Source organism: Mauremys mutica, chromosome 24 (assembly GCF_020497125.1).
Source record: "Mauremys mutica isolate MM-2020 ecotype Southern chromosome 24, ASM2049712v1, whole genome shotgun sequence".
Taxonomy (NCBI): Eukaryota; Metazoa; Chordata; order Testudines; family Geoemydidae; genus Mauremys; species Mauremys mutica.
The window spans coordinates 1213658-1228528 of NC_059095.1; the positions used below are offsets into that span (position 1 = coordinate 1213658).

Sequence of the window (14871 nt, forward strand, 5' to 3'; positions counted from 1 at the left end):
TTGTATCGTGTGCCCTGCACTGAGGGGCTGAGGTGGACGCTGTGAGCGGTAGAAATATGAATGTTATAGGCATGGCAGCAGCAATACCTGTGCTTAAGGTTCCTTTACATGACCCGTTCTAACCGTTTTTCAGTTGCTTATAACTTTAGCAAACTGATTAAGTTGAAATTTTCCAGGCTTGGTCTCTGCTCCAGGTTGAATTTTTTGTTTTAAGGTTTTTGGAGTTTTGCTCAGTTGCTTTAAAGAACGAGGTTAGTGAAAAATAGGGCTCTGTGTGATAGACCAACGCCCTTTGGAGCCGCTGGGAAGACTGCCATTGGGTTCCGTGGGAGTTGGCTCATCCTAATGGGCCAGGATTTTCAGATGGGCTCAGTATCCACAAATGGGCCCAGCTTTTCAGAAGTTCCCACTGAGAACAGTAGGCGTCGAGGGTCTCTGAAAATCTGGCCCTCAAAGGCAGTACGTGGTTGCCTGAGCAGCCTTCCTTCTGGCATTTCCTAACTGGAGTGCTTGATTTTTGTGCTCTTGTGCGGTCTTCCTGTCACCTGGCAGTTTGTCTGGAATTAATGTCTGTCTGTAAGGCGGGAAGGGCCCTCTTCTGCAGGGTGTCTGCTGGTCCTTGCTGCACAGGGAGAGGCGAGGGCTCCGTGGAATGATGTGCATGGGAGCAGCGCGGAAGTTGTAAAATTTGAATGCACCCCGCTGTGATTTCAGTGGAGTTCCACTAGGTCCTACTGCTGCCTGAGCATGACCCCTGGGCCTGGCTGATTTGCCTGCGTGGGCGAGAGCGCTGAGCAGAATGTGGCTTGCTGTGGTACTTCTACAAATGTGTTTGTTTATATGTGGCTCAGACAGCAGGAAATACACAAACGCCACACGGTGTCCATGACAATCGCTCCGGCTCTGCACATACACCGCAGCAAGGTGGGTACAGCCAGTGGGGCAGGAAGGGTGGATGGGTGTGGGGTGGCGGACAGTGCCTCCAGTGACCCCACTTGCCAGCTCCCCCCTTCCGCAGCCACGGGGGCAGTGTAGCCCCTCCTGGGCGGCAGGAGCAGCAAGCCTATTAGCCGGGGACTGGGAAAGGAAGGGGGCATAAGATCAGCCTGGGGGCAGGAAGGGGACCGAGGGGCTCAATGGGGGAGGAGGGATGATGGATGGAGTCGGGGGGCCTAACAGGGCTCAGTTAGAGGGGGGATACTGGGATGGGGGGGGCTGGGAGAGGCCAGGGGCTCAGCCCCTCACATGGTGAGAGGGAAGCTTCAGCTGTGGGACAGCGTGTGTGTGGCTGGGTCTACATGGGCTGGGAGAGGAAGGGGGCTTAATTAGAGGGAGTCTTAGGGCTGCAGGGGGTGGGTTGGGGCTCAGCAGAGGGGGGCTGGGAGAAGAAGGGGTCTCAGGCCTTCATATGGAGGGGAAGGGGGTTCACTTGGAGGGGTACCAGGACTGCAGGAGGGGCTCTGGGTTGGGAAGGGGCTCAGTGTGTGTGGGGGGCTTGGGGGTAGGCTCAGCCTGGAAGGTGGGGTGTTGTGGGGGGAAGGCTCAGTGGGGGCAGGCCCGGAGGTGGGGGGCGACTTGGAGGCACAGTGGTCTCGTGATGGTCTTGGGGGCAGGCTTCGATTGGGGTGGGGGGCAGAGGTCCTGGGGGGGAGGAAGGGGGGCTCAGAGGGGGGCAGAGGTCCCCGGGGGGAAGGGAGGCTCAGAGCTCAGAGGCGGGTAGAGGTCCCAGGAGAGGGGGCTCGGAGCCCGGGGGGGCAGAGGTCCCAGGGGGAAGGAGGGGGGCTGGGATCCCGGAGGGGAGGGAGGCAGGATCCCGGGGGCTGGCCGGGCGCGGAGGGGCAGAGGTTCAGTGGGGGGGGGCAGAGGTGCGGGGGGGGGCTGGCTGGGCGCGGGGGGCCAGAAACGCGGGGGCTGGCCGGGCTCGGAGGGGCAGAGGTTCGGTGGGGGGGGGCTGGCCGGGCGCGGGGGGCAGAGGTTCGGGGGGGGGGGGCAGAGGTGCGGGGGGGGGATGGCTGGGCGCGGGGGGGCAGAAAGGGCGGGGCTGGCCGGGCGCGGAGGGGCAGAGGTTCGGTGGGGGGGGGCTGGCTGGGCGCGGGGGGGCAGAAACGCGGGGGCTGGCCGGGCGCGGGGGTGGGGCAGAGGTTCGGTGGGGGGGGCTGGCTGGGCGCGGGGGGGGCAGAAAGGGGGGGGCTGGCTGGGCGCGGGGGGGGCAGAGGTTCGGTGGGGGGGCTGGCTGGGCGCGGGGGGGGCAGAGGTTCGGTGGGGGGGGCAGACAGGGGGGGGCTGGCCGGGCGCGGGGGTGGGGCAGAGGTTCGGGGGGGGGGGCTGGCTGGGCGCGGGGGGAGGCCCCTGGCGGGGGCGGGCTCTGAGGCGGCAGGGCCCAGCCCCGGGGCGGGCCGCGCCGCGCTCGGAGGCTGCTGGGCTGGGCCGCGCCGCGCCGCGCTCTGGTGCCGCCCGGGCCCGGCGGGGATGTCGGACCCGAGCTACTGGGGCGCGGCGCCGCCCGGCTACCGGGGCCAGCGGGGCCAGGGCGACCTGCTGCAGCGCTCCAAGAGGTGCGGGGGGGGGGCTGCGTGCGGGGGGGGGTCGGTGCTAGGTGGGGTGACCCGACGGCAAGTGTGAAAAATCGGGACGGGGGGTGGGGGGTAATAGGAGCCTATGTAAGAAAAAGACCCAAAAATCGGGACTGTCCCTATAAAATCGGGACAACTGGTCACCCTAGTGCTAGAGGAGGGGGGGGGGCTGCATGCAGTCGGTGCAGGGGGAGGAAAGGGGGCTGCATGCAGTGTAGGAGGAGGGGGGTGCTGCATGCAGTGGGGGGCAGTGCTAGGTGCTGGGGGAGGAGAATGGGGGAGTGCTGCATGCAGTGGGGGGCAGTGCTAGGTGCTGGGGGAGGAGAATGGGGTGCTGCATGCAGTGGGGGGTGAGGTGTTATCACTGCAACGTGTGGGTGGTGCTCACAAGCAGTGGCGCGAGTTACATGCAGCATTGGGGTTACATGAAGAGGGGGGCTCTGTACCCTGGGGGGTTACATGAATTGTGGGGGGGGGGGGCTCTGTACACGATGGAGGCTACACATAGGTCCTGGAGCTGGGGGGGCTGCCGCACCCCCCCTGGTTTGAAGTAGTTTCTATCACATACAGGATTTAGAGTTTGGTTCAATGGCTCTCAGCACCCCCACTATTAAAAACTGTTCCAGTGCCCTTGGGGCTACATGCAGTGAGGAGTCTCTGTATGCAGGGGGGTTACATGCAGTGGGGGGGTATGTGTGATGGGTGTCTGTGACTCAGGATTTGGGGCCCCTGAGTCTTGCCACCTTGGGGAGAGGATGTTCCAGGTCTCCGGACTCAAGCTCTGGCTCAGGCTGGGTTCCTCTCCTGCTTGGAGCTGCTGAGCTCTGGGCTGGAGGACGTGGGGGCAGAGCAGTGGAGGTAATTGCAGGGGGATTAAAGACACTTCAGGGTGCCCAGCTGTAGAGCCAGGGTGATAAGAAGCAGGATGGAGCTCAGGCTGGGGAGTTGTGCTCTGGAGGGGGAGCCACTTCAGAGTCAGGCCAGTCCCCAGCTAAGGAGACAAGTAGGAGGATTCAGCAGTGGGGCATTTGGTCTGTAAGATCTTTGGGGTTTCCCAGGCAGGACCGTTGCCATCCAGGTCCTATGCACACTCCAGCTGGAGCGGTGCTAGCCACACCAGCATCTCTGTCCTTATCGTCTAGAATAGATTTCAGTGCTTGGGACAGGAATTTCTGCCCAAATTAGGCTGGGTTTAAACCCAGCCATTAAAATAGCCACTGTTAGCAAGGTTCCTGCCATGTGGATAGGGCCTTAGCAGTGCACTGCTCAAGGCAAGTTAACGCTTAAAATGCTGCGTTGGCGCAGCAGCCGCGCTTTATTGAAGACGCTGTACGCCAACAGGAGAGAGCTCTCGCGTCAGCGTAGTTAGCCCGCCTCCCCGCGAGGCGGTAGGTGTGCTGGTGGGAGGAGAAGCTCTCCCACTGACATCGCCCTGTCTACACGTGGGGTTAGGTCAGTATCACTGTGTCGCTGAGGGGTGTGGATTTTTCATACCCCTGAGTGATATAGGTCTGTGGTGCAGACCAGATCTCAGTTTTGCAAGTATTACCCGTGTTCCTGCTCTCTCCCCCAGCCAGCACCCAGGCCAGAGCATTTCACCCCTCTCCCACCAAGCAGGTCTAGTTCACAGACCAGGGGAGCTCTGTTTGCCCTGAGCAGTGGCACTAAATGACTGGCTGCTGCTGGAATGGCCAGAGCTCATTTTTCCCAAAAACATTAATCTTTTTCTGTTGTGTATTTTCTGATGGTCCCCGGGACTAGCCTGTGTGAGGGCCGAGTGGCTTCACCGTCTAGTTAGACAAGCTCAGAAATGCTTCCCTAAAAACATGGAATTCAGATTTTATTCAAATTCAAAAGGGTGATTAATCTACTTTTTAAAATGTTTGCTCCCTAAAAAGGGCTCCTATTCATTATTTGTATTATCTTAGTGCCTACGAGCCTTAGTCAGCGGCTAGGACCTGTTGTACAAACACAGAACAAAAAACCCCACAACCCTGCCCCAACAGTTGGAGCATAAGCCAAGAGACAACATGTGGTTACAGACAGGGGAGTGCAAGGAAACAATGCGACAATAGTGGTCAGGGCGACAGGCAGTGATCTCCGCACGTCATGCCAGCAGCCTAGCCATTGCCAAGTTGTTTGTAGCATCAGGGCAAAGGAGAGCTTTGAGAAGGGGTTTAAGGAGAACTGGGAGGGGGCTTTGAGGATGTGTACTGGGTGTGAGGGGCAGCCTGGAGGAAAGCACGAAGGTGCATGTTTGAAAATTGAACAAGTGAACAGTGGGGGCAACATTTCGATAGTGAGCGAGATTTGAAATCTCTGGTGCCACATTTAATCCAGGAGTGAGCATCTTTGATATGTTTATACAATGTGGGCATTTGACTCACTTGCACACAGACTGAGAGACAACTGTAAAACTGCCTTCCTCAGTCTCAAAATGGCATTGCTTTTTATTATAAAGAGGAATAGGAGAGTGTATTTTCTTAGCAAATTCACTGATCCGTCCGGTTCTAGGGCCCAGTCCTGCAACCCACAGCTTTAAAGACTTTGTCTCTTTGACCCACATGTATAAAACTTGATGAGTGTTTGCAAGTTTGGGGACAAAATGTCCCAATTAAATGATCCGGGGGGGGATGACAATTTCGGGATAAAGTGTCAACTTCAGTTGTATTGGAGGGAGTATGACTGGCACCGCTGTATCTTGTATAATAATAATTGTCCTCATGGAAGCACATCTGTGAAATGAATGTTCCGTGAAATGACTTTTTAAAAATACACATAATCAGAGTGATAATTTAAGGAGTCATGTGCATCCAGCTGAACCTAAGGAGGCCGTAATTCTCCCCAAGGTCTTGGGCAGTGCTCTTGTGGTTCATTGGTATTGCTAGACCCAGAGACACAATTACAGTGCAGTGTATTTTATAATAGCTAAGAAACATACTGTGTTGTTTGGTACCATGAAGCGCCCTGTAATGTTTGAGGAATCCTAGTTTCCTGCCGCGTGGCTGTTGAAATGGCTGGTGCGGTGCTGGAACAGCTCAGCAGAGCAGGAGGGAGCAGCCTCTGAGTGATCTTCGTTTATCTTGATATTTAACTGACCCTTTTTTCCAGCATGGGTGTCAGAACTGCATGTTGGTGTGACGACAGTACAGCACTCTGACATCAGCCTCTCTTATAGCAAAATCTTGCTATCACATCGGAACTCTAGTGTCGTGGGCAGGTGGCTGCAAGATGTTTAGTCGTGCCCGTTGTGTTAGGATGGGGTTTGATTGATTAAGGCCTCGGGACTCAGCAGCAAAAGTAGGCCCTGGTCTTGCAAGCACTTAAGCATGTGCTTTAGCTTTTGTTCAAGTAAGTTTCTAGCCCTCATGGTTGCAGATAAAAGCTTGAAAATGTGACCAAAGTGTGACCTAAAGGCTCTCCCCCTGCCCCCCAGTTAGTGCAAAGAACCTGAAACACATTTGTTTTTAGAATCTCATGAGTTTTAAGCCCATCTCGTGATTTTTGGGGGTTCTGCCTCATAACTTTTGGACAGTTGGAGTTGGTGATGCTGCTGCCTGCTCTGTGCTGTACTCCATTATATTCCAGTAGGCAGTTCTGAAATTCTTTGACCATGCAGACTGTTAAAAAGTAAAGAAGTCACCATGCGGAGGGAATTGTCTGAACCCACTGTTGAGTTAGAACAATGTAGAGAGGAGTGTGTGATTGGGCTGGGACTAAGCACGTGCATCACAGCTGCTGTCTGTAAATTGATCTGAGGTGAATGGCCCAGACAGCATACTTTTTCAGGCCTGGGTAAGCAAGCTAGCATCTTTCTAGTGAGCTACAGTTCGTGCTAGAAGGCGGCTGACACTTTCCCTGAATGGTGTAGACAGGGCCTGAGAAATCGGTTAACAGGGCCAGCTGAGTTACACTGTTCTCTTGAAGGCAATAGTTTGGTTGTGACTGACAGCATTTTGCGATCGTTAGCCATTTAAACCCTGGTCTATACTAGCAACATTACCTGTTGCACCCTGATCTGATTGCCTGATGCCAGTTTCGTTTTTAAAAAATGATCTACTTGACATCGTGCTTTTAGTCCGGCCGTCTCAACGCTCTTCACTTGGATGTTGCCATGTACCCATTTCAGAAGTAAGGACACTGAGGCACAGAGCGGGGAAGTGACTTGCCCAAGGTCTCACAGCGAGTCAGTGCCGGATTTGTGAATCGAACCCAGGAGTCCAGACTCAGCGCCTTGTCTTGTGGTTACAGTGTGAACTCATTGAGACCCTGTTTTTTAAATGAAGGTGTAATTCTCCTGTGATATCAGACTGGACATATTGAAAATGTGCCTGGGTGATTCGTGTGGTTTGTATTATGTCCCATGCACCTATGTGACGCTCAGAGGGGGAGGAGATTGGGCTCATCGGAGTGGGGGCATTGCAGGGAAGCACCTGGGATTACCTTGCAATCCTCATCCAGCAACAGTGCGCACTGTGCCTGCGGAGTCCGCAGTTGGGTCTTGTGCAGCAGATGTGGTTTCACTAACTTGAGTGGACTTGCTTGGCCCCTTGCGTGGCTTTTACTTGAACTAAAAATGTTTGGGTTGAATTGAATGCTGGTGAAATGCGCCAGAGTTAAATCCTCCAATCAGAGTCAACCTGGGCAGCCGCAGTGCAAGCTTCACTCTCTGCCTCATCCTGCACTGGCAGGGCCACCGGTGCGGGAGCTCTGTGTCCAGGGCTGTTGGACCCAGAGCTCCAGGCTGGGCCTGTTTTGAAGGTAGGGCCAGCACATCCCTCGGCCCGTACTGCTTCCCGCAGCCCCCGTTGGCCTGGAGCGGCGAACCGCGGCCAGTGGGAGCCACGATCGGCCGGACCTGCGGACGTGGCAGGTAAACAAACCGGCCCGGCGTGCCAGGGGCTTTCCCTGATGGGCCACATGCCAAAGGTTGCCGATCCCTTGTCTAGACCATCCAGTCCTTTCCCACAGGCCACTAGACAGCAGCCAGCTGATAACAGCTGGTCACCTTGTGACCAGGTTTTGATTTGAGCCCATGTCCAAGGCAAAGGGGCCTGTGTCCTGTTCCTCTGAGCCAGCCCGGCCTTGTGGTGCATTGGAAGATGTTTTTAACCAGATTCTTATTTCTTTAAACATTTAATGGAGAAATGTGACAGGCCCCATCTTAGGCCTGGCTCTGTAGGAAAGGAACAAGACACCTGAACGCATTGTGCACTGATGTTCTAGCTCTCAGACTCTGCTTCCTGTCTCGCTTGCGAGGCAGCCTGGGGTGGGATTGCCTTGCTTATATTCATGAAATAAATCTACTACTGATGCTGTGGACATGGCCTGGGGCTGTGATAATGAGATAGGTCAGATGATGCAGTTCTCAGCTTGCTGCAGTGTTTACTTCCTGTCTTCTGTAGCAGGCTTTCTTGTGCTCTCACAGGTTGTTGTGAGGGGCTTTTGGGTCACAGTTGCTGTAACAGTTTCCTTGTCTGTGAGAGTGCGCTTGATGGTGTGATAGTTGCTGTGGTGCTGCTGGAAGGTGACTTTGGAGATGTGCCGCACTGAGGGTCACATTCTTCTGTAAATAACCTGATTTTTGCTGACTGCTGTTTTCCACTCCATTTTTAGCAAAACTTACAAATGTAGGATTAGAGCCAGGACATTGGGGGCTGGGTTGGTGCCCCTCACTCCTAACTTTAAGAGTAAGAAGCAGTTTTTGCACAAGGCTTACTTGTTTTGGAGGAAGGGAGCCAGATGCAGCTGATACATCGGGCAGGGTTAAAATGGCGCGAGATAGCTGTAGCACCGAGGGTGGAGTGCGCAGAAACAGGAAATATCATCAGAATCTGTCTGTATAGAGATTACTGGAACTAACCTAGCTAAAGGTTTGTGTTCACTTTACAAATAAACCTCCCGAGAGGGAGCGTGCAGGGTGATCGTGTCGCTACAAAAAATGATGCATCGTATTGCAAAAATCAGTGAGTTGTACCAAGCTCCTCAGAATTTACATGCTGCCGTTGTAAAGATTCTTTTGGGGAAGTCCTGTGGCCTGTGTAATACAGGATGTCTGACTAGAGGATCACAATGGTCCCTTCTGGCCCTGGGATCTATGAATCTCTGGAAGATAGCAGTGGCGTTCTGCACATGTTCGCTGTCAGTCTTGATTTGCTGTGATTAACTATTTACCATTTCTCTGGAGCTGACATCTTGACATGAGTTAACGAGGTGATATGAGAGCTTGCTCGTTTATTAATCAAAATCACTGCAAAACATCCATTTGAATTTGTTTTGTTAAGACAAGCATGTTTATTATTCTTGGGGTATCTTATGTATGTCAGTCAATCTTCATCTCAGTGTAGCTACAAATTAGCATTAGAAATTTGCTAACGTGGAGTTACAGTAAAAGTGAACCCTCACCAGTCCATGGGTCAGTATTTCAAACCCTTGGGGGGCAGAGGGGAGGGGTTTGCTATTGTAGCTGCTATAACTTGTTTTAAAAAAATAAAGTCAAATACTAAAACAAACCTACTGGAGTGGGCCAGGAAAAAATGGTGGTGGAGGAAGATGGGAACTTCCAGAGCACCAGTCTGGTGCCCTGTGGCAATCCCTAGCTGCTTTGGAGGAAGGGCAATAAAACTTGTGGCATAGGGTTCCTCCAAGGTTTTTTCTTTACCCCTGTTAACTAGAGGTCAGCTTATGTCTTGCAGCAAGACCCGTAAAGCCATTCCAAACGTCTTCTTTTACCCGCATTTACTGTTGTGACTCTGGATGTTCTCGTTATCCACACAAAGGTCCAATCCTTTTCTTGCATTCTGCTGGGCTCCTGGCCTCCCAGAGCTCTGTGTGGGCTCTGGAAAATGCCTTTACAGCCAGGGGAAACTGTCTTTTTAGGCCAGGCATTAATATGGGGAGCACTGGGGATATACCGGTAGCTCCAGCGAGGTAGGTACCAGAGAGACTGCAAACCCAGTCATCACTGCAGCTGAGAAAAGGCTGCTGATGCCTCACCCCTGGGTAGAGAGGGAAATGCTTAAAGACACATATCTAACCCTTGAGTTAAAGTATTTCTCTCCTTGCATCCCTCAGGGCTGGTGCTGCAGCATTGGCTCTCTATGCTGCATTGTTCCATCAGCTGGGTAATTAAAATATGGCCTCTGATAGGAATGGCAGGCACCACAAGGGATTTGCAGGTGAGAAATGAAGAGAATGAAGTGACAGTGAAGATGCAGGCAAAGGTGTGGGAAGTAGGAAAAGTGGGTAGAGCCTGCGGAAGCTTCCTGCCCATCCTCCAGTGACTAATGAATATTATTCAGAAAACAATGAATGTGCATGGAAAAATATTCACGCAGTGCCCTGTGGGTACGCTGTGTGTCTGCGTGAAGCCACAGCAGGTGTTCCTCCTGCCGGGGGGGTGTTGGGGTCCCTGCATGGCAGGACAGACTAATGACGATGAGGTGACTAGGTCAGCCACTGACGTTCGTTTAGTGTAATCAGTAGCAGATGGAAATTTGGTGGTGCGCTGATGCAGCGAGAATACATACAGCAGTTATGGAGGGTCCGCATGGGGGTTGCTAAACATTAGCTGTCTGGAGTTAAAACATCGTATTGCCTTACTCCTGGTGTAAATAACTTCTCTGCATTCATGATTAGACCCCACAGAGAGTCTTCCCAGGCTCCTTGGTTTTCTTTTCTCTCTTTGGAAGCTCTGAGCTAATGTGGGTACCTCATGATGGTAAACGGAGCTAATTATTTTTAGTGTCCATGCGAGGGTTTCTGTTCCCAGCTTTGAATGGAAATTCTGCACTGCCTTTCTACTGAGCAGTCTAGGGTAGCAGCAATCCCGGAGACACAGCTTGACTTACGTTATTTAAATCTGGCTCTCGGGTGTGTTCGTGTTTTCATGGAAGACGTGTCCTTGGTCTGACATCTATGGAAATCTCCCCTAATTTTAGTTCGTGATGCTGTAGATTGTGTTTTCCTGCTTCCGGTCTGCTCTGAGTGTTTGCTACTTTTTATTCATTGTTAAATAATAAATATTCAGTGTGCCCAGAAATATGGCAGGCAGTCTCACTAGCACGCAGACACGGGTCTGGCCCCCAAGCACATACTGACTGCTTAAGAGGAGAGGAGAGGAGATTGGAGCAATTTATCAGTCGAGTCTGTTTCATTATATGCTCCTCACATCAAGCATCTCTGTCGAGGCACTGAAGGGCAGCTTTTTATGCTGGCCACGCAGGTCTGTGATGCAGCGAGGCATTGGAAGTTACTGATGCTGGAGGTGAAACTCGTTCTCCTGCGTGCAATAGAATATACTGGATTTTTAATAAACCTCATGCAGCTAGCACCTATTGTTGCTGAAAAGGGAAGTTATTTGTTACAGCAGATCCCAAAGGAGACGACTGAGCTAGATCATGCAAATGGATCCTCACAGGCCCAGCCCTCTTGCTGTGTCTGTTATCCTGCTCTCAGTACTCGATACACTCAGGCCTGGTCTACAATAAGGGGGGGGGGGTCGAACTAGGGTACGCAAGTTCAGCTACGCGAATAGTGTAGCTGAACTCGAAGTACCCTAGTTCGAACTACTTACCCGTCCAGACACCGCGGGATCGACGTCCGCGGCTCCAAGGTCGACTCCGCCACCGCCGTTTGCAGTGGTGGAGTTCCGGAGTCGACCGGAGCGCGCGGGGAGTTCGAACTATCGCGTCCAGATTAGACGCAATAGTTCGAACTCCGAGAAGTCGAACTCACCGCGTCGACCCGGCAGGTAAGTGTAGACCTGCCCTCAGATGTTCAGCCCACCACTGGTGGTGTCTCATGTGCCCCTTTTCAGCAAAATGGAGGGAGGCCTGGAAGGAACCACTAATTATAACTGAATTTCAATTTAAAAAATTTACAGCTTATGCACTGCAAGAAACGCTTAAGGTTATGGGAATGGCTTTATATTGCACTGTGTAGAATTTATATCACAACTTTAAAAAAAAAAATAGAATGCATTGGTCGATTGTTAGTAGGCACAAGCAAGATGAGTGAGTAATTGTATCAGGAATCTCGTGATAATTGGTATTCAGACTCCAGCTGCTAGAGTCATGTGAAATTAAATATATATTTTTTTAAATAAGTAAATTTCTAGCTCTTACAGAGAACACCATGAAAATGTGACCTCATGTATCCTAAACACTCAAAAACCTGACCTCAGACCTTACTTCCTCCTGTGCCGCAGACATGTCTGGCAATCCAGTTCCTCCCCTGATTACGGTCAGTCACTAGTTGTGATATTTCCTCCCAGATGATACCAGTGTCTTCAATATCCTCTGGCACTGTCTTCTGCTAGTTCTCCCCTGGCCTTCCTCCCTTTCTCTTTCCCCACTCAGGCACCCAGTTCAAGGCTGGCTTAGCACGTCTCCCATCTTCCATGTGGGGTACGTGTCCCGACGTCCTGAGCCGTCTTTCTTTGATGATATTTTCTAACTCGTCTGGCTCTGACAGCTCCTTGACTTCCATTTGTTGTTTTGTCTTTCCAGGAAATGTGTAGCATCTTCCTCAGCCATCTGTGATGGGCCACCTCCAGCCTCTTCTTGTTAGCGCCTGCCCTCGGCCAGGTCTCTGCGCCGTGCAGTAGCGTGCTCAGCACAGTCGCATGGTATAATCTGACCTTTAGTTTGGAGTGGACACCTCTGCTTGGCCAGGTGTTGTTCATCCTTCCAAAAGTGGGGTTTGCTTTTCCTGATCTCCGACACGTATCTTTATCCCAAATGTCATTGCACTGTACAGAGAGAGGGACTTGGACCTGTTTGTTTTCATTTCCATCCACTCTGTCAGGAATCAGGGCCTGCAGCAGAGCTAATCTCTGGGCATCCCAGCACACCCAGCGTTCCTGTAGTAGGCTGCACACCAGCTCCTGAGCCAAGCAGCAGCAGTTCGCCTGTGATGGTTCTTGTGCGTGCTAGTTCCCAGCCGTGCCCCTTCCTTGCCGCACTCTAGGTGACCTGGCTCTGACCGTTGTCTGATTCCTGACCTCTGTGTCCTGCTCTGACCCTCGGCTCAGAGTCTGGCTCTGACACTGGGTTCCTGTTCCTGGCTTCCGACTCCTACTCTAATCATAGATTCCAAGGCCAAAAGAGACCACAGTGATCATCTGTCTGACCTCCTGTATAACACAGGCCAGAGAACTGCCCCGAAACAATTCCTAGAGCAGCTCTAGGAACCACTAGGCCTGACTGCCCACATCACTGTCTCTGACACATGTTAACCTTCACATCCATTCTCCAGTTTCCTGCCTTCATAATCTTGGTTTTCTCTACATTTACTTTCAGTCCAATTTTTGCTCCTGTTCTACCTCTGATAGAAGGGCAGTCGTTCTGTTCCACGTTGTGCTTTGTAAAGCAGTGTCGTTGGCAAAGTCAACTCATGTACACTAAATGATTTTACTCCTTCAACAATGCCTGTTGTTGTCTGCTTCATCACCCAGTCCATCGATAGTACAAGGCAAATTGTTGATAACAGACACCCTTGTCTAAGTCAAGTCACAATATCGAAACACTCACCCAGGACTGTATCTGATCCTACTGCATATTTGCTTCCATCATATAAACTCCTTATTATGTTGATAGCTTGTCTGGTATCTCATGGCTTCTAGCAATATTTCATGGGACTCTCTATGGACACTATCAAACGCTTTCTTAAAGTTAATTAAGATGGGTTTGCCAAGCAATAGCTTTTTCAGTGATCTGTCGAAGAGCGAATATCCGTTCATAACATGATCTACCTGGACAGAACCCAGCCTGTTCTTCTTGTAGTATGGCATCCACTGTCGTCTTCATTCTGTTCAGCTGATGGTAGCTAATACTTTGCCTGGCATTGATAGCCTTACAATACCTCTCCTGTTCATGCCCTGAGTAAAATTCCCCCCTTTTTTGGCAATGCCACGATGATACCATCTTTCCAGTCTTGTGACACTTGTTCTTTCACCCATGTTTGGTTAGCTTTGTTAACTGCTTAGTCAGAACATCGCCTCCTGCCTTCAGTACCTCTGCTTAAATTCTGTCAGTCCTGGGAGCTTAGACCTGTTTGAGGACTTCGATGGCTGCTATAATTTCATTGGGTGTTACTGGTCCAGCTTCTATTTCTAACTTAGTGTTGGCATTTCTCAAACCGGTGCATAATCATCAGCTCTGTACAGTTTAATATTCTTTCCGTTGTCTGGCTTGTTCTTCAGATGTTTTCAGCATCTGTCCATGAGAGTCCCTGAAGGGCATCACAAGGGATGGTCTGGTTCTTCCTGAGAGGTTTTTCACTAATCTGTAGAGATGCTTGAAAGTTTCCCTTCTGTGCTTCTGCAACTTCCTGACCCCAGACATTTCTCTCTTGCCTGCATCTCTCCTTTATTTCTTGGTCCCTGTCTGTCTTTTGCATCCACCTCTAAGAGTTTTGCCTGTCTTGCACTGTTCCTTTTTTGCCTTCAGAGCTTTGTCAATCATTGCTCACGTTCCAGATGTAATCCACACATCTTCCTTCTGCCTCCTTCGGTGGCCCACTACTTCCTCTGCTGTCTCAACTACCATCTTCTGTCAGTTTGACCATCTGTTTTCCAGGGTTTCATCATCCGGGTCCTGTAAAACACTGGAATGGTTGCTAAGTGCAATCTGATCTGTGTTTCTTTGTCCTTGAACTTCTCTATTGCTGTAGCACTCCTGTTGCCCATCTTTGTGATCTTTTTTGAGTCTACGTTGTAACATGACTACTAAAAGATAATGATCTGAGCAAACATCTGCCCTTCTGCTGATTCTGACATCCTTCAAAGAAGATGCCCATCTGTTAGTTATACACTCGTGGTCTGTCTGATTAACAGTCACGTTGTCTGGTGGTCTCCCTGTCAGCCTCGGAGTACTCTTGTGTTGGAAGAGACAGCCTCCTCTCTTACAGGGGTTTGTGCCACAGAGATTCAAGAGCCGTTGGCCATTATCAGCTTGGATGCCTTCTGCTGCTGAAACCCTGACTTCTTCCCAGCCAGTAGAGTTGTTGCCATTTTGTGCTTGGAAGTCTTGCCTGTCATCAGCTTGATGTTGTGGTTAGGCATGACATCCAGGACTGCTGCACCTGCTTGTAGACTGAATCCTTTTCACTGTTGCTTGCTGTGTGTTTGTTGGTGCACGTCCTTGGATTATTGTTCCCTTGACATGTCTTGTTTCAACCTGGTGGTTGTTCTTTCACTGGCTCCCATGCCAGCAGGATTTTCACTGTGATGTTGTCCAGCATAATTCCAACACTTCTTTTCTGTGTTCCTCCTGAGTCGACTATTGTAGCACCTTCA

At 51.4% G+C, this 14871-nt stretch overlaps 1 protein-coding gene across 4 annotated transcripts in view; it reads left to right on the forward strand.

Annotated features, from left to right (window-relative positions):
• The window catches only part of MAST3 (microtubule associated serine/threonine kinase 3), a 63124-nt gene that overhangs the window by 12755 nt on the left and 35498 nt on the right, over positions 1 to 14871 (forward strand). For 2 of the 4 annotated variants that reach the window (XM_044998643.1, XM_044998644.1), the window contains exon 1: positions 2459 to 2555. The exons of the other annotated variants lie outside the window; for them this stretch is intronic. In XM_044998643.1, the coding sequence (XP_044854578.1) occupies positions 2470 to 2555 (86 nt within the window). In that variant the 5' untranslated portion in view covers positions 2459 to 2469. Of the gene's footprint in view, positions 1 to 2458; positions 2556 to 14871 lie in introns of those variants that run through there. 4 annotated transcript variants of the gene reach the window in all.